The 20,472-nt window shown below is 20.7% G+C and overlaps 5 protein-coding genes across 5 annotated transcripts; all 5 read left to right on the top strand. All coding sequences in view use genetic code 6, as the record gives it.

Annotated features, from left to right (window-relative positions):
• Positions 1–715: 715 nt before the first annotated feature.
• On the top strand, positions 716–3,943 carry TTHERM_00112900 (transmembrane protein, putative; the record flags this gene model as incomplete). Its single annotated transcript, XM_001010685.3, has 3 exons — positions 716–1,630; positions 1,714–3,259; positions 3,306–3,943. 3 exons carry the CDS (start codon positions 716–718, stop codon positions 3,746–3,748), a joined length of 2,904 nt encoding a protein of 967 aa, XP_001010685.3. The 3' UTR covers positions 3,749–3,943.
• A 1,649-nt stretch (positions 3,944–5,592) lies between these two features.
• On the top strand, positions 5,593–11,358 carry TTHERM_000112899 (hypothetical protein; the record flags this gene model as incomplete). The annotated part of the gene is made up of 2 exons (XM_012796241.1): positions 5,593–8,830; positions 8,990–11,358. 2 exons carry the CDS (start codon positions 5,593–5,595, stop codon positions 11,356–11,358), a joined length of 5,607 nt encoding a protein of 1,868 aa, XP_012651695.1.
• A 380-nt stretch (positions 11,359–11,738) lies between these two features.
• Positions 11,739–14,925, top strand: TTHERM_00112880 (transmembrane protein, putative; the record flags this gene model as incomplete). The annotated part of the gene is made up of 5 exons (XM_001010683.2): positions 11,739–12,441; positions 12,490–12,514; positions 12,596–13,003; positions 13,276–14,453; positions 14,504–14,925. 5 exons carry the CDS (start codon positions 11,739–11,741, stop codon positions 14,923–14,925), a joined length of 2,736 nt encoding a protein of 911 aa, XP_001010683.2.
• A 345-nt stretch (positions 14,926–15,270) lies between these two features.
• On the top strand, positions 15,271–16,169 carry TTHERM_000112879 (hypothetical protein; the record flags this gene model as incomplete). The annotated part of the gene is made up of 2 exons (XM_012796240.1): positions 15,271–16,092; positions 16,143–16,169. 2 exons carry the CDS (start codon positions 15,271–15,273, stop codon positions 16,167–16,169), a joined length of 849 nt encoding a protein of 282 aa, XP_012651694.1.
• A 1,093-nt stretch (positions 16,170–17,262) lies between these two features.
• On the top strand, positions 17,263–18,911 carry TTHERM_000112878 (hypothetical protein; the record flags this gene model as incomplete). The annotated part of the gene is made up of 3 exons (XM_012796239.1): positions 17,263–18,286; positions 18,524–18,784; positions 18,853–18,911. 3 exons carry the CDS (start codon positions 17,263–17,265, stop codon positions 18,909–18,911), a joined length of 1,344 nt encoding a protein of 447 aa, XP_012651693.1.
• Between the last annotated feature and the right edge of the window lie 1,561 nt (positions 18,912–20,472).

The raw sequence follows: 20,472 nt of genomic DNA, 5'->3' as shown, positions 1-20,472 counted from the left end.
AATTTTTTTGCAGAATATTTAAATAACATCTTAAAGCATATAAAAAATATAAATAAACTTTTCATAAAAATCCTTGGTTGTAATAAAAGGCTTAATAATTAACAATATTACTGATTAAGTTACAACAAGGTTATTATCTTAAACAGACTATCAAAATGATAAATTTAATTTTAGAAATTTAGAACAGTAAAATTATTCAAGTTTTCTGAATTTTTATGACTGTCAAAACGTAATTATTTATGACTTATAAATATCTAACACAATTATAAAAGATATTCAATAGCTAATATTTTTTTCTGAAATCGAAAATATTTTAATTAAGAATTTGACAGTGTATGAATCTGAATTCAATATTATGGCATAATTTTAAAACATATAAAATTTGACAATTTAGAACATTTAAATATACAATAATAAGGCACAAAAGTTAGATTTTAAAATTCCTAAGCAAATTTTATAAATTCAAGGTAGTATGAATACTTATATAAATAATTTATAATCAATAAATTGTAGTGATTATTAAATTTTAAATATTGTTAATTCTTACTAGCAAGGTAATTAGCTAATTCAATTTAAAAATGATGAAGTCTAGTTAAATACGATTTACTCTGCAAATAATAGTTTATCTTATATTGATAAAAATTAAGATTTTAATTAATACTTTCTCTAAATTTCAAACTTGAAAATTGATAACTTTACCTATATAAACAATTAAATGAATATGAAAGTCACTTCTTCTAGTTCTGTTTCAATAATTAACTCTAAGTTTTAAAATAATACAAATTTATTAGGTGGATCAATATAGTTCATATAAATTTCCAATTAAATTTTAATTAGTAACTCAGTCTTTTAATATAACATTGCAAGAGCTAGTGGAGGAGCCATTTATGCGGAAAATGTTGCTCAAATATTTATACAAGCGAATACTAAAATAATTAATAACCAAGCTTTAATTGGTGGAGGTATTAGAGTTATAGGGCAAAATGCATTACAAAATATTAGCTAGAACTCAGTTTCATAAAATTAAGCAAAGATATTTGGGAATAATATTGGAACCTTCCCAGTTGATATTGAAATTATTTCAGGTACTAAAAAAGAAAATTTAATCTTTACAAAAACTTAAAATGATATTACTAAATATGGGATAGTAGAGATGTATAATTATTAGAGTGGAAGTTCTACTAACCTATTAATTTCTTATGTTGATTCAGAAAATAGAAAAATAAATTTTACACCAGATGATGTTATGAATAAACTTTACCCATAAATAATAATTGATGAAATAACTTCTTGGTTATTCCAATTAGAAAGCCAAGATTCTACTTAAGTATAGTTAACAGGATAGTAATAGATTAACTATAATCAGTTTGATAGTGTTAATAAATTTTTTAGATTTGAAAATGTTTACATAAATGCAAACCCTGAAAGTAATTAGCAAATAAATTTGATTTACTTTATTAGCAAGTATTAAAAAAAAAATATTATTCAGTTAAACATACAATTAAGATAATGTATTTAAGGAGAAATTTATAAATAATTTTCAAAATAAATTTAAATATGTTAATCATGCACTGGAGGATATTATTCGATTTAACATCCTTAAAAAAACGAAACCACAGAATGTTAAAAAGTACTTTTTAAATTTTTTTATTTTTTAAAATGATTTTCATAAAATAATATTAATTTAATAACAAATAAAAAAAAATTTAATAGTGTCCTAGCGAAGCAGATTCTTGTGATAAAAACCAATTGATATTAAAGCCAGGCTATTGGAGAGAATAGTAAATAAGCTCTCTGAATATACTCTAATGTGATACTTAAAATAACTCTTGTGATGAAAGCAATTAATCTAACAAATTTGGATGTTTAGATGGATATTTAGGCCCAATTTGTGAATAGTGTGATTACTCTGGTTTAGTTTGGAGTAAGAGATATAGTGCCTATGGTTTTTTAAAAAAATGCTTTAGTTGTAGCTCTACTTAAACGCAAATAGTAGTTTTAGCATTATCAGGCCTTGGACTATTTTTTTATATTACTATATAGGTCTACGCATTTATGAAGAATTTTCAAATATATTTAACTTAACAATACCTAAGATTATCTAATATTTTACCTATTTCTGCTACTTAGATGAGCAAACTAAACAGCTTTTACATAAAATGCCTTTTAACCTACATCTAAATGCATTCGATAGTTGTAGACTTTGAGCTTTAATGGCTACCTTAGAGCATATTCTATATTTCTGATGCTTTTGGAAAACCTAATTCTCATATAATAGTGAATATAGTCTGTATAATTCCATCAAAAATTATAGATAACTATGGAATTGGTAAAATAAAAATGTTTTTAATCATCTTATAGCCTATAGCCTATTTAATTGCTACTTTAATATTTTTTTTAATAGCAATGAGAATCAAATCCTTAAAAATAAAATTCATATAAGCATATACAGCATTAAACTTTTTATATATCTTCTTCTAATCAGATTAAATAAGTTCTATTACATAATTTTTAACATGCAAGTCTATAGGAAGTAAAAGTTATATTTCTACTGATCTTCTTTATGAGTGCTAAAATGAAAGCTATAAAATATATTAATACTATGCTGGGATTCCTCTTTTGATATTTTGGACATTAATACCTGTTTTTATTCATTATCTATTGTTTAAAAGATAGAAAAAATTAATGTATTACTCTAGTGTTTTCATATTTGGGTTCTATTATTTAGAGTACAATGAAAAGTATTTTTATTGGGAGTTTATTAGAATCTATTTTAAAACAGGGATAGTAGTATTCTATACTTTATACAAATAAAACTTATATGAGTCTCATATGATCATACTTCTTTGCATAGCTTTATATCTAACATCTCTAAAAAAAGCAAGTCCTTTCATAAATCCAAATATGGTAAGATTAGAATAATACTCGTACATCACCCTTATGCTAGTAATTTTAATTAAGGACTTAAATATTACCTTCTAAAATGGATTTTTAGAATACATATACATTATAATCCATTCTGCTTTTATCATATACATAGTAGGTACAATTATATATAACAGATTTATATAAAATAATGACAAATTGAAAAAAATATATTTTTATATTGCTTCAAAAATATCCAGTAAATACAAGTACAAACCTCAAATTCAATTTAAGACTTTTAAAAACTGGAAAAAAATTAAGAAAAATATTAAATAGCTTATTAACTCAAAAGCAGTTGATATTGTGGAAAAAAATGGAGCAGAAGATTTATAAAGTAAATTATTGTATAATTATTATATTTAATTAAATTTTATTAATAGTTACTATAAACTAAAATGACTAAACTTTGAAATATCTAAAACTGAGTTAGGAAATATCTAATTAATTTAGTTAAAATGCATTAAGTAGCTTTAATTGTATTGTTTTTAGTACTAAAAAAGTTAAGAGTTTCTTAAATTAATTTGAAAATCTCAATAAGTAGATTCCCTAATAGAAATAATAAAAAAATTAAGCTTTAAAAGTAATCTAAAATAACCAAATAGATTGCATTCAAGAAATAAGTTTATAAGAAAGTAAGATAGAAGAGCTTAATAATGAAATTTAAGAGCATTGTGAATATAATTAAAAATAAATAAGCATGTAATTTAAACAAATGGAATTCTAAAAAATGGAAAATTTGTTTAAAAATGATAATTAAATAAATTAATTTGAAAATAAAACAAAAAAATTAGAAAATAATATTGAAAACTATGGTAATATATGATGATATTTAGAAAAAAATTACTTTTCAATAACTTATATTTAATTACCTTGGATACTTTACATATAAAATTTAGTACATTTTACAAGTTTCTTAAAACTTTTAAATTTTAATTTGGAATTATGACTTAATTTTTTTATTGATAAAAAATCATTTTTAATCGAAAAATACAAGAATACAAGAAATATTAGTTTTGAGCAAAATTTATATATAATAAATCCTCATTAATTAAGATTCGATTATATTAGGACCATTTTTATTATTTTAATTAATTATTCAATAATTAGAGATAATTTTTTTACCTAGCTACGAAATTTTTGTTTATTAAATGAATGCGGTAAATTAAAAAATGATAACAGATTTTTTTTATCTAAATAAAAACATATACACAAAAAATAGTGATTTTCTTATTTTTTGCACTGTATAATTGATATAAATAGTTATTACAATTGATAATTATCATTTAATGGTTTCTTACTTGCTATATTTTAATTATTCAAATTCATTCCTAAATAATTACGTTATGATAATGAGAAAGCTATTGTTTTTTAATTTGAATCTGTTTATCATTTTAGAAAATATAAAAAATTTAGATAAATAATAACTTTTGTCAAAGTAATACTATTCGTAATGTAATATTGAATTATAAATTATTTTTAAAAGAAATGCTTTGATAAGTGTAATTCATTTTATTTTTATCGAAGACACACAAGAAAAGTTTGATAATATATAAACATGTTGAAATTTGTTTAAAAATTTTTTATTACTAGAAGAAAATAATAATTAATTTGATATTTTTGATAAATGAGCCTTCATTAGAAAAAATAAATTAAAATTTATAAATAATATTCATCTTAATTAAAAATTTTTATGTTTAAGATATAAAAATAATTTTATGTGTAATCAATTTGCCAATTATTAAATTTTAGACCAAAAAAAATCCAATTCATTCTCATATTTTAAATTCTCTTGGTTAAAATAGGATTTTAGATTTTCAGAACTCTCATTACACAATTTTATGCTCTTCATTAAATATTTACATACAACTAAATAATGCATTACTATTAAGCTAAAATAAGTTACTGATTCTAGAGAATATTAATTATTTTAAAAAATAATAATCTTCAGGATAGCTAGTTAGATTCATTAAGCTAATAAATAAAATTATTTACTAATATTTTATCTTAATACCTTCTTTTTTGTTTTTGTCATAAAATATTTTTATTTAAAATTTTATTAATTATATTTAGAATAGTCTTTTAATGTTATATTTTTAATTTTTTTAAATGGAAGGAGAAATAAATAATCTAAAGGTTGCTAAATTTTCTAGAAATTTTAATCTAAATTTAATAATTGTTCTGAATTTCTTTTAATCTTTTGTTGCCTGTTTATATATTGATATCGCTATTTTTTCTTTTTATTTTTTGTAGAGTAAATTTAATTAATTATTGCGAAAAATTTATTAATTTTCTAAAAGAATTTGAAATTATTTGGTTTTTAAATAATAAATGCTTTCTAACATAAAATTAAAAGTATCACATTTTTAACATAAATATTTTGTAAAATAAAGTGTGAAATTTTAAATATATCATATAATATGGATTTTTATGATAGTAATTAAAAAATATTTTTGTATTAAATTCAAGAATAAAGTAAATGTGTCTCAATATCAAAAATAATTTAATTCATGAGAGTTCTATATATTAGTTAAAATAGCTATTTATATGTATATATGGGAAGTATGAATGAAGCTTATTTGAATATTAAGCTTTTACTATTTATTTAAAATAATTAATTTTGTTATTTAATAACATAAAAACTTCATAAATTATAACTAATATATTAGTATGAAATATAATTTTAAGCTGATTCTTCTTCTACAGTATTGTATTTAGGTTATAGTATCACAGGACTAATGCATATAGGGCTGTATAAGCTGTAATGCTGCTGAATCTTTCTAAAAATAAGAGTGCCTGCAGAGTGATTAAGGTTATTAATTAGATAAATCAAATAGTTTATGCATTTATTAATTGTGTGATGAAAACTTATACTACTAAACAAATGCAGATCCAACAAAAAGCCAATGCTTAGCTATTTGCAATGATTATTATTAAGCTAATGATATTTAGAATACATGTAATCTTTTAAATTAATGTCCTTAGAGTTTTATTACAAGCTCTGATTATAGTAGCAATACTAGTATACTAAATATACTTTCTTATTAAGATAACTCCTATCTTGTTTAATATAGCAATTTTCTAAATTATGTAAATAAAACAACAGGAGAAATAATCCTTAGATTTAATTATGATAGCAATAATTTAGGCGTCTACACTCTTAATGGCAATTTATTTATTATTTTGATGGATTATTCTATCAATTTATGGGAAATTGAAAAAAATACATATTAAAAATTATGTTAAATAATGTTTGGAAAATTAAGCAATAATACTCTTATGTACTATGTTGAAGAGGAATATTACTACATTGTCACTTATGACTTTTCAAAGAATACAAATTATATTAATCTTTTCAACCTTTAGTAAGAAATAAAAGTTATTGATTTGTAATTATCTAATTCCTACTAAAAAATTTTTTTCTTTTCTTAATACATTGTTATTTAAGATAATACAAAAATTAAGTTAAACTAGTTAATCTTAAAATAAGAAAATATAGCCAGCTTTTACTTAAATGAAATTACGCCAAATTTTATTTGTAATATTATCACTGATTAGGAGATAAAGAATTTGATATATTCACTAAATAATAAAAAATACATCTTTTTCTAGCAAAATTAATAAAATTTTAATATTATCGATGAAGAATAACAAAACTGTTTTGAAGTTAAAGTTGGAAATCAAATTATGAAAATTGAATTAGTAGAATCGTAATAAAGTAATGACTTATTAATTATTTAACTTTAAACTCAAATAATTATTAAAGCTATTAGTGATATTAATAATAATTTAGACTAAATATCATTAAACGGAAATCCTCTAATCCTAGATGTTTTGATAAATAATATTAATCAATAAATGTTTATTTTAACAAATTAAAATTAAATTACATGCATTTAATAATAAAATTAAAATGGTAAATTTTAATACAATGTAATTAAAACTCTCCCTGTTTTAATTAAAAATCCCTAATAATTAATATATCCATCATAGAGCAATTAAATTTAAAACATTTTTTTCACTATTGGAAAAGACTTCTAATAATTTTATTTTAGCTATTCTGACATATAAGTTGGATATATTTCTAAAAGTTTTAGGTAATCTTATTTATCTAATAAAGGATTAATTAATAAAATTATTTATGAAAATAATTAATCTTTATTATATGTTTGCTCACAAGATGGGATGCTAACAGTATGGAATATTATTACATAATTTAATGCTGAATACTATAAGGAATACTTGTTTAAAAATGATAGTTGTAGAGATTTTGTTTAGCTTTAAAATACGATTGCGGCTGTTTTATTACAATATTCTATTGTTATTTTTGATTTGAATGACTAAAGCAAAAAGACTGTATTAACTTAAACAGATATGCAATTTATTTAATAATATTCTCTTTCTACTAATGGGTAATACATTTTAATTCATCTTGATTCATGCACAAAGATAATAGATATTAATCTCAATATTTTAGTTGATAAATGCATTGCTCAAAATATTGTAAATTCTGAAATATCTTCTAAATAAATAATTTATATTTATGGGTAATAGTTTATAAATGCATATTAAATAGATTTAACAAATAATGATCTAATATTGCAGAGTTATTCTATTCAAAATTGTCAGAATATAGTAAACTTCTTTTTAGACGAAAGTATTCCTAATTAAATTTAAATAATCTACTTTGATTCAATTTTGTAATAGCTATTTGTATTGGATGATAAGTTGAACATCTAATTTCAAGCTTAATTAAATTCAATATCTAAATTCATTAGTATTAAACCCTTCATAGATTTAAATTAGCAAACTACACTTTTTTTGGTTTATAAGACTAGTGTAATAACATAAGGTAACTTATATTTTATAGCTGCCATAAATGAGATAGGTAATTAATTTACGCAAATCTAAAACATGACAAATAGTTTAGGAATTTACTAAGTAGATAATTATTTAAATTATAATGGATAGCTTATATTTAATATGATATTAGCATCCAATAATATTACAGACTCTTTAATTTTTACAATATAATGGAATGCTGTTTAAGGTACATCTAATATAGAATAACTAATCGTAAATACTGGAGATTAATTTACTTTTCTTACCTCCTCCTATAATACCTAATTTATTTACACAGGAAGTAAAAGTGGATTTACAGGAATAAGTTCATCTACTTCTAAATATGCAAATTTAATTTACTAAAATCCTCCTAATGATACAAACAATATATAGTAAGTAGTATAAAGTTATCAACTAAATAGAATATTTGTTGTAAAAAAAAATATTAAGGAATTTGATTTAATTTTGAATACTTATATTGAAGACATTTCTTTTGATGATATAAGTTAAAATTAGATAGAATACGTTTAAGGTTTTAAGATCTCTAATAATCTTCGATTAATTTCATGTTATAAAAGTCAGTCATTTTTAGTAAAATCTTATAATTATACCACTCCTTAAGTCTTTAAACTTAATAATTTTGGGATTATAAGCAACTATTATATAAATGAGGATTAAAACATAATCTTTATTTATGGAACAAAATTAAGTATATTTAATTTAGCTTTACAAAATGAATTTATTATAATTCCCTCTAATACTTAAAATAATTTAATTGCTTAATGTATATTCCCTGATGGATTAATTATCTGCAAATAAGGAAACTATTAGCTAATATTTTTGAATAGTCTAGATTTTACTATAATCAAATAATTCTAAGTTACAGGAATAGAACTAGGATTTTTTTTAAATTTTGACTAAATAAATAACAGATTTTATATCTATAAGCAAACAATATAAGTGTATACAATTTTAGGCTAATTTATATTTTCTTTGGATCAACTTTATCAAGATATCATTGAGTTTAACTTTTATGGAAATTACATCGCAGTTTTAACCATAGGAAGTAAATTAAAAAATTATTTCATTAAGTTGTAAAACTAATAATAATCAATTAAATATTTAGAGTTTTGTTTATTGATATTATTAGGTTTTGAATAAGCACTATTCGATTACAATAGTAATTTTTTATAATTTAAATATTTTTATTTTTAATATAAATTAGATGGATACATATATGATAGAGTGACATAGAATTATGTCAGCACATTTTTAAGTAGCTAAGGTGGAAATATTATAAAAAGTATTTACATTGCTTAGTAAAATCATCTTTTGTTTTTTAGTAATTATGTAACTCGTGGAATTTAGGTATTTGATTTAACGAACTTAAAATCTAAGAACCCACTATTTCTTTCTTTTAATCCTTCAGTACAAATTGTTGATTTTGCTTATGAAGAGTCTTGCTAAATGCTGATTATTGTAAACCAAATGGGTAATATAGAAGTTTTTAACTATCCATTAGGTTTAAGCTATAATTTTTTACCTATTGATTAATTTCAAAATAACAAAGCATCAGGTTTTTCAATAGATTATTTAACAAATTCATTAATTGTTTATAATATAAATTTAGTAGTGTAATTAAACTATAATCTTTTAACTCAAAAAATTTATTAAATAGTCTAGCCAATTTAATATTAATATATCATAAAAACAGATTAAAATAATAAACACAGTTTTATTACAGATAATATTTTCTTCACTGCTGATAATTAATTAATACATTATGACTTTTAAAATAATTTATTGCTTTATAATTTAACCTTATCAGCTAATTAAGTTGTAAAAAGCTTTTAATTAGTAAATGACTTGATAATACTTGGGACTTCTATGGGTTAAATTATTACCTATAATTTAACTAAAAGGGCATCATTTATTTTGAGTCTTTAATATATCTAACCTGTTGTAAATATATAGTCAATATCAACTTAATTTTGGTTCTCTTAGAAAGATGGTTCAATTAACATTTTCTAAATATAAAATTTTAGTTAGTTTTCATTACCAAGCTCAAGTTTTAATTTACAAACTGTAACAAAGAACTAAAATTAAGTATAACTCAATTTAATTATTTTGGATGAATAATATAACCGCTACTTTGTTTAATTTGTAAAATAAAAAAGATGCATTGTAATTAATATGATAACAAATGCTATTTTATAAAACATGTCTTTTCCAACAGATGAAATAAGCAAAATAATGATAACTACATAATATGTAATTTTGTATTCAACAGCATAAATAAATGTTCACAGAAGAGATAATCTTTTTTTCTAATAATAAATAAGATGTAACAACAGATTAGATTAAATAACAGACTTAAAAGTTCTAAATGACTCTGTTTATTTAATTACTTTTACAAATAGAATAGATATTTACTTTTTAATAGATAATTAAAATACAATAGAACTTGTTGATTCATTAAGCACTTAATTTCCAGTGATTATATATTCTAATTATGATTCATCTAACACTCTTCTTAATTTTGTAGGATTTTCAAGTACAAATATCTTTGAAAAAAAATATTGGCTAGCAAGTTATACTTTTTCTTCTTAATGGTGTAGCTCAGTTGTAGAAGGTTCTACAAGTGTTTAGTTTTTAAAAAATTTAAATGATTTAAAAGATTCAAATATCAACATGTAGCAATAGTAGTTACTTTATCTAAATTTATTTGATTTTACTCCTATTAACTCAATTAATTAATAACTAACTTCTATGATTCTTTAATCTTTTGACTAAAAATCAGCTTTTGATATAAATTAATAAAGTTTTTAAAGTATCTAAAGTGATGCATACCTTAAAAATTTTGATTTGAATTTTACAGAGTAAGGAATTTATCAGTTTAGTAATTATACAAAAAATATATACATTTAGGATTTAAAGATTGAATCATAAAACATTTTAAATGTATCAATTAGTTTTTCCTAAAAAAATTTAATAGTTATTAATAATTTAATTTTAACGAATGTTAGTGACAACTTTCCAAACAAAACATAAAATAGTTCAAATTAAAATTTAGATTAAGATTTTCAAAATTTTTTGGACTTTCAAGATTGTTAAAAAGTAATAATCTACAATTTATAGATATTCCAAGCAAATATAAAAAACATTTAACAGTTTTTAATATTTTCAAGAATAAATTAAATAGTCTTAAAAAATGTTACTGTGAAAGAATCGAATTTTGAAATAATGGCCTTTTTTGAGAATATACAAAATATTAATATCGAAAATATTTATTTGACAGTATTCAATAAATAACCATGGAAAATACTATAATTTAAAATCAATCTATTTCTGGAATATAATTAAATTTTAAGAATCAAAAAATAATAGTAATTAATAATTTGGTATTAGAAAATATATTTGACTCAAAGCAAAACTAAAGATTTGAAAGTAGATTTTAAAATGACTATTTCGTTCATTTTTTTAATTGTACTGAAATTTATATTTACAACTTAAAAATTAGAAATTTACACATTTAAAATTTAACAACTTTATTGTTGTTTGAAGAAATTAATTAAATTTCAATTGATAACTTGATTATAGAAGAGAATATCATATAAAATTCTTTAATTTAATTCTTAGCCATTCAAAATCTTTCAATATCAAATATTCAAATATAAAATAATGCATAGGAATCATTTTTAGGAAAATAGCTAATCCAATTAAATGGATGTTAATATACAATCATATTTAATGCTAATATTACATAAAATGTAAATAGTTAGTTTTTAAATGCTCAAAGCTAATACTATTATAATAATACGATTATATATTTAAAAAATGATACTTTAATTCTAAAAAATATATAATTAAAATAAAATATACAAAATTAGACAACTGAAACTCCAAATTTTGTTGAAAGCTTTTAATAAATTCCTCTAATATAAACTTAAAGTTCTTTTGTAGACATCAAAAATATGGTTTCCATATCTAATAATATGAACATCCTGCTAAATCAAACCAATGAAATTATAATTTAAAACAGCTTGTTTTAAAATAACACTGCACTTGAAGGTGGAGCAATATTTATTACTTAAAATAAAGGTAATATTTATTTCAAAAACTCTTCGTTTAGCAATAATTCAGCATATGCTAATGGTGGAGCAATCCTATTTGATACTATACAGAGCATTTCTTTTGATTAAAATACTAAAATATTATTTAATAGTGCTTTGATTGGTGGTGGTATCAGAATTAGAGGTGTGTAAGAATTTAATCTAATTAACGATGGTAATATCACAAATAATAAAGCAGAAATATATGGAGAAAACATAGCAACTTATCCAAGCTTATTGTAGATAGAATTATTTTCTTAAGTAAATAATTAATTTGTGTTCGATAATAGCAACTTTACTAACAACAGATAGATCTATATTCAAGACTTTTAAAGTGGAGGATCTTTGGATATTTATTTATTTTTTATGGACAATGAAGGAAAACACCTAAATTTTTCAGTAAATTCTTTTAAATAAGGACTTTATCCAAAAGTAATAGAAAACGAAATATAACAATTCAATGCTCATTTAGATTTATTTAATAAAAGTTCAATTTAGATTATTGGAGCATAGAGTGTAAATTACAATTAATATAATGAAATAACTAAATCATTCTCTTTTTAGAGTATAATAATTAATTCTATACCTTTTACAACATAATAAATAATTTTAGAATATAACTTGGCTGATTATGTATAGTAATCTTAAATTTTAATGTAAATTAATTTTAGAAAGTGTTAAAGAGGTGAGATAGATCATATTTTAAGTGATTTAATAAGAACTTGTGATCCATGTAATATTGGAGAGTATTCTATGTATGAGTATTCATAAAATAGTTATGTAAGTGATATACAGTGCTAGAAATGTCCTGAGGAATCTTTAATATGTAATAAAGATAATTTTGTATTGAAATAAGGGTATTGGAGGCAGTCTAATACATCTAATATAATCATTTAATGCTCTAAATATTAAGAAGCATGTAATGAATAAGAATTTAATAATTTATTTGGATGTGTTTAAGGATATGTGGGTCCATTGTGTGAATAATGTGACTATTCTGGATCTACATGGTAGAAAAGATATAGTGAGAATAGTATAAGTACAAGTTGCTAAGAATGCAGTTCTATGTCTTATCAGATTGTTGCAATAGTAATTTCTAGTCTCATAATACTAATCTACCTCTTCTTGTAAGTCATTTTTATAGTATCGAACTTGTACACATATTAATCTTGCTAGTAAGATTTATTTTTTTGAAATAATTGCTAATAATTTACTAAAAAAAAATTTCCAATTCTTAATTACTTGTCAGTTAATTTGGATAATTTTTCACTATAGAATTAAAATTTTAAAACTAATTTGTTTTCTTTTCTTTAAAAAATATTTAAAGTTAATTTTTCATTTATTTTTTTTTTGAATATTTTATTGAATAAATAAATATTTTACTATTTTTAATAATAAGTTATATAAGAATGATGAATATGCTTCCAATTTCTGTTTCTTAATTTAAGTAAATAAACATTTTTTATATAAAATGTTTATTGAGTTATTTACAACTTTAAGTAATTTTGGTAGATCAAATAAATAAAATTTCTTTATCTATAAATTTTATTCCTAACACTTTAGCTTAGCCTTCTTCATTCACTATTATTGATACTCTATGTATAGTATCGCCTGAGACACTAGATAATAATGGACCTGGAAAGACTAAGCTTATAATTTCATAAATTTATAATCTAATTCTAGGAGTAATAATAATATGTTTGATTATTTTTGTTGAGAAGTTTAAATTTAACAAAATTAATTTTAAAAATTACCTGAGATATAATGCCTTTTACTTACTTTACACATTTATGCAACCTGATGCGTTGAAAATGCTCTCAAAATTTCTTACTTGTAGAAAAATTGGAGATAATTCATATTTTACTGAAGATTTATAAATTCAATGCAATTAATCTGAATATAAATTATTTTAACAATACTTAGGAATTCCTTTACTAATCTTTTGGATAGTTCTTCCTGCAATTATATTTGTGCTGATTTGTAAAAGATCCAAAAATTTAAATATATCTTCAACAATCTTTCGTTATGGTTATTTTTTTATTGAATATAAAAAAAATAAATATTACTGGGAATTTGTAAGAATATACTTGAAGGTATTGATAGTAATATTCTTTACTCTTTTTAATGGAAATTAAAAATTTTCTTACATGGTTGTTGTTGTCTTTATAGTTATGTATATCTCATATCTAAATAACTCAGACCCCTACTTAAATAAAAAGATGAAAAAAATAGAATTGCTTTCGTTATTTAATTTAATAATGTTAATAGGATTTTAAATAATTCTAAGCATTTATAATTAACAAGCAGCAATTAAAATAATAATGATTTTACTTCACTTTTCTTTTATTATTTATGTAATATGGATTATTTTATATCGTTAGTTATTTACTAAAAGAAATATTTTGGGTAGAACTTTTCTTTGTTTTATCTAAAAGATTCTAAGCTAGAACATGTTTGATAAAATATTAAGGCATTCTGAAGTTTCCATGAAAGTCTATTAAAATTGGAAAAAGATTAGAAATAATTTGAAATATACTATTGATTTGAATACAATAAATAAAATGAATTAAACAATAAGTAAAATTTATTCATTAAAAATTAGAAAATTTATAATATATTTTAAATAGGTTAAAAGGAAAATTAAACGCATATTAATTTAATTCATCCAAGACAAAGATTAGAAAGCAATTTTTGTTGTTAAACTCCTATACTTTAACACCAAGAAATTAGTAAATTTGAGGGAATTTGTGATATTCCTAGTATAAACATAGTTTAACCAGTAAACAGTTAATTGTCTCCCAATAATTTATTAGTTCATAAAAATTCTGATAGCTAAAAATAGTCTTTATTTTACTAACAATCTAAATAGCAAGAAGACATAAATTAAAATAATGAAATAATAAGTGAAAAATAAGATGAAAATTTTATGATTTATTCTGAAATGTTTAGCTATTATTAAGATTAGGCTTCAAGGTTCCAAGATAAATTTAGATTCTAAAAAATTAATAAATTAAATAAAGGACAGCTTGAAAATAATTAAAAATAATGAAAAATTATTATTTTCTTTATCCTAATTTAATTATTTGTTTTAAAATTTTTTTACTTCGTAAAACTTATTATTTTTGAACTAAAAACTTTAGATAAAGATTATTTATAAATGAAAATGTGTTTATTATAACATATTTTACTATATTTTAACTTATTTACTGATAACTATTAAAATAATCTTAATATTAAATTGCAATACTTTAATTCCATATTTTAAATTTTTGAGAAATAAGAACTTGAAAATTAAAAATTATAAATTTGTTTTAAAAAGCTAGTCTAAAAAAATCAATCGCCAGACCTCACTTTTCCTCTTATATATTGTGTGTATTAATATTGTTAATAAAAAATGTTTTTAAAGCAAGATAATCAATAATTGCAATGTGTAAGTATTTGTAATAATAATTAAATTGCAAACACGTCTAATAATTAATGTGTTTAAAGTAGTATTTGTACTTAAAATTACATTTCTCAAGCAACTTTGAGCAATAACTAAGTAATATAAGACATAATAGCATATTCATCATAAGTCTACTTAGTAAAATATAATGGATTCCTTAATATTATTGATTCATAAAGTGGATAGTTTATAGTGTCTATAAAAACTAACAGCTAAGTGTTATTATGCGACTTTATCTTTAATAAGCTCATAATAGTAAGTTAAGATAATTCTGTTTCATAATTAATAGTAGAAAATTAGCTCTACTTAAATCTATATAATATTACTTAAGGAAATGTATCATCTTCCAGCATAATGACAAGTATTTCTTAAGATTTGATAGTAATTACTTCAATTAGCTAAAATAAACAAAATATATTTTTGAATATTTTTAGGAGTAATAATAAATCTTTTATCTTCATAAGCACAATATCTATCTAAATTTATAATCAGAAGTTTTATATTTTTGATTCTTATATTATGTTGCTATCATAATAAAATAATTTAAAACTTTTAGAAATTGTTGAAAACAATTTAAATACAGTTTCTTTATAGACTATTTCAAATTTTATGGAATGCGGCTTCACAGCAGATATTCATATTTTAAGTGCTTTAATGACTCCTGATTAAAATTCAATTTATATATTTATTCAAAAAAGCCTAAATTACTATTCTTATTCAAAACTTCTTCACTCTTGCTCAAAAATAAACCTGACTAGTAATTTAATTAAAGTAAGCTAAATTAACTTTTAAGACTTTAACTGTTTAATATACCAATTCAGCACTTATATCTAAATTTAATAATTTGATTAGAAAGATTTATCATCAATCTAGACAATATCTAATATAATCGATTATTAATATTTAGTTTAAAATAATTTAATTTATTTACTTATTTTAACTACCGATAACATTCTTAAATTATATTCATCAAGCTTAACTATCAATTAGCAATTTGTTTAATAGTCTTAAATTTACATTAAAATAAGTTATCCATAATTTCTTAAATTAATTGTAAACTAATAAAATTAAATACAGCTTTTTGTAGCTGGCTATGACTTCTAGTTAATAAATGTCAATTTACCAAATAATTTAAATAATATTTCTATTGCAGCTCCTTTTTCTTAGCAAATAATATCAAATATGTCAAATGTTACTAAAATTTATTTTGATCCTTTGACTTAATTGCTTTATAGTTGTTCTTAAGAAGGATAAATTGTAATTTGGAATAGTATTAGCTCTTTTAATTTGAAATTTTATAAAAACTTTTATTTTATCAATGATACTTGCAGAGATTTAATAGTTTATAAAAGCTTGTATCTTGTTGTATTACTTTCAAACTCTATCTAAATCCTAGATTCATAATTTTAGTAAATATAAATATATTAGACAAATGATAAAACGCTGATTGATAAATATACTATTTAGTAAAGCTAAAGCTAAATATTGATTGCTTTTAAGAATTGCCTTTATATTGTAAATGAATAAATTCAGACTATTTTATAATAATGCTAAGATGAATTTTAGAATATTATGAAATATATTTTCATAGATGATAACTTTTTAATAACTATATTTAAAAACTAAATATAATTACTTACAATAAATTTATACACTGAACAAATAATATAAACTAACAATTAATTAACTTAGTTTTAGGATATTTAATATATTAAATATAATTCTAAATTTAATTATATTACAGTGTTTGATAAGCAATAGTAATAATTGGTAATCATAGATACTTCCTTAAATGTAATTGATTAATTTACTTTGTAATAAGCTTCTTATATGATAGATATTTTCACTATTATTGACGACTCTTTCTAAAATAAATATCGTTATTTTGTTATATACAATTGCAATATTTAAACATTACCTTTTAAATATTGCTTATTTACGATGCTTTCAGGATAAAACTCGATATAATATCTTACTAACCAAGTTTTGTTAGCAAATATAATAAATGTGTTAAAATATAGAAATAATCTAAACTAAGTTGTTTATAAAGTTTACATGACTTTACCCTTGAGTTACTTAACTTTAATTTCAGCACTTAAGTGGAATTTATAAACAGGTTTTCAAAATTTAGATAGCTTCACTTTTAATAGAAATCAAAATTTTTCAGTGAACTACAATGAGGAATCAAATAAAATTGTTTATGAAGGATATGTTAGTGGCAATGTCGGTTTAACTAATTTGATATCAAATCCAGGAAAGATATTTTATCAAACATTAGAAAGCTCGTCATAAATACAAAATATTTAATAGATTTATGATATAGGGTATATCTTTATAGTAAAAAAAACTCTATTAGTTTTTGATATAGCATAATATTTATTTGTTGAAGAAATAAAATTAGATAATGAAGGTGATAATTCGTTAGAATATATCCAAGGGTTTTAATATAGCAAATAACAAAAGCTAATCACATGCTTTAAAAGTTAATATTTCGCTATTTTGAATTGTTAATAAAATTTAAAAATTTAAAATATTTTGACAAACTTTTCTTACATTTCGAATTATTATCTTTAAGAAGAAAAATAAATTATATATATTTATGGCTCCAATATATTCATATATGATTTGTAACTGAAAGACCTCAAAATTATCTATGAATCAAATAGTTATATAATAACTTAATGTGTCTTTTTATTAAGCTACTTGGTTTGTTAAACAGCTCCTTAGTAAATAAAAATTTTAGAAAATTAAAGCTTTTTTGTAATTAAAACATTTTCCTCTATTGAAATTCAAGATTAATCCTTTTTACTCGCAGATCAAGTTTATAGAAATATTTATATTTATAAAACCTAAATATTATCATTCTCAATATCAGAATAATCATTAAATTAAATATTGGTGCAAAATTCTCAAATTTTATAATTAAATATCTTTGGCTCAAAAATTGTAATCTTTACCAATCAAAGTAAGCAATAATTTTATTTTGAACAATATTTATTATTATTTTATTTTAAAATTAAAAATTTTTTGAAATGTAATTATCATACTGTTACATCTTATTATACCATACTCCAATAAACAATTAATTAAATTAAATGAATAAAATATTTTAATAAATAAAAAGATTTTTTGCTATAAATAAGCAGTATATTTAAAATAACATAATAACGTATATAAAATATTTTTTTTATATTTTAAATAGATGGATTTATCTTAGATAGAAATTCTTAGCAATAATAAGCGGTGTTTTAATTATTTGGAAATTTCATTGGTAACTTTTATTTAGGAGATTATAACCATCTTTTATACTATACAGATAACATTACATAAGGCTAGATATTTGTTTTTAGCCTGACTACTCTTTCTTAACTACCTGCTTTAAAGGCTTTTTTCCCTCTTAATTAAGTAAGAAGTGTATTTCATGATTAAGCTTTATCTATAATAGGCTTAACTGATGAATAAGGTTTTATTTAAATGTATTTTTATGAAAGTTAAGCTGTTGATAATCCTTTAAATTTTGATGAATTTTAGAATAATACTAAGCTAAGTGTATCAAATAATTTTTAGACAGGAAATATTATTATTTATGATGAATTTAAAGCCTATATTTTAAACTATAATGATGTAGTTCGTACATTTATTTCAGTTTAATAACCTTAAAATTAAATGTACATCATTAACTAAGGAAGCTTCAATAGTAATATTTTAATTATAAGCTCAAATAATATCTTATATAATTATAAATATTAAAATTACAGCTATTAAACTGATTTTAATGATAGTGTCTTAGGATTATATTAATCTACAAACTATAAAAACATAATCATATATTTCTAAAATTACTTTTTTGTTTATTAAAATTTAGATATAGAAAAAATCAGCTATCAAAATTTTTCTTACAAAGTTAACAATATATCGATTAGTTAATTCATTGATGATGATATTTTTATTACACAGAATCAAACTTTTATTTATTTTTCTTTTTAACTAAATAAAATTCTTTTTTAAGTCTAATTTTCATAAACTGAAATTTTAAAGTAATTCTACTCAAATTCTGATTAATAGTTTGTTGTATTTGGCTTTTAAACAGGTAAAGTATCAGTATTTAATAAGTAAATTTAGTAGTATACGATAATAACTTAACAAATAAATTAAAGTATTATTAATATTTTTATGTACATAGATCAAATTTGGATTATTTATCAATATGGTAAGGCATAAATATTTAAAACAAATTAATTTTTATAAAATTAATTATAAAATCCAATAAATATTTTAGATTTTGTTCAATTAACTAAAGCATAATAAGTACTATAAGCAAACTAATTAGAATTAAGATAAGTTTTTATTGATGAATTATATTCAGAGATATTTATTCACTTTGAAAATTTTAAGTAGATCTATTAAATAAAAATAAATGATCTATCTGTTAGCTGTAATATTATGTTTCCTCATAGTATTTATAATTATTTACAAGTTAGTAAAAATTATATTCTGCTACAAAGTTCTGCTTAGTTAAATATACATTTAAGGAGTACAAAATAATTCTTATTCTACATAAGAGATAATATGAGAAGACAGCAATTAATAAAAACTTTTATTTTAAATGAAAGAGTATTAGTGCTATAATTTCAGAAAAAAATAAATATTTATTAAATTAATTAGGATATACCACTTTATGATAACAACAATGATGATTTTTTCTCCTTAATAGATATATAAACTCTTTCATATCCTTAAATTATGAAATGTGAAGTTAATTTAACAACAAATTAACTCTAAATAATTGGATTTACAACTAGTAATATATTCCATTTCTAGTATGATGTCTCAAATTTTATAAGCTTACTTCCTAATTAATGCTCTTAAGTAATTGATTATTAAGATCCTTACTAATTCTATGCAAAGATGCTTTTATTACAATCTTCAACAACAAGCATATAAACAATTTATATAAATGTTATTGATAGCTTTAGTTTCTTGAATTTAGTAAATCAATAATAAAATAATTTGATTTTATAGTCCTCAGCTAATTAAGAGTTTTAGCTATATTTATAAAGCCTGAGTTATTTTTAATACAAGGTCTTTCTAAAGAATTTTAAATTTTAATTTTTAGAATAAGGTTAATACAATTTTAGTGATAGTGTACAA

Source organism: Tetrahymena thermophila (genome assembly GCF_000189635.1).
Source record: "Tetrahymena thermophila SB210 genomic scaffold scf_8254752, whole genome shotgun sequence".
Lineage (NCBI taxonomy): Eukaryota > Ciliophora > Oligohymenophorea > Hymenostomatida > Tetrahymenidae > Tetrahymena > Tetrahymena thermophila.
Note: the sequence above shows the minus strand (reverse complement) of the source record. Positions and strands in the feature narration are given on the sequence as shown.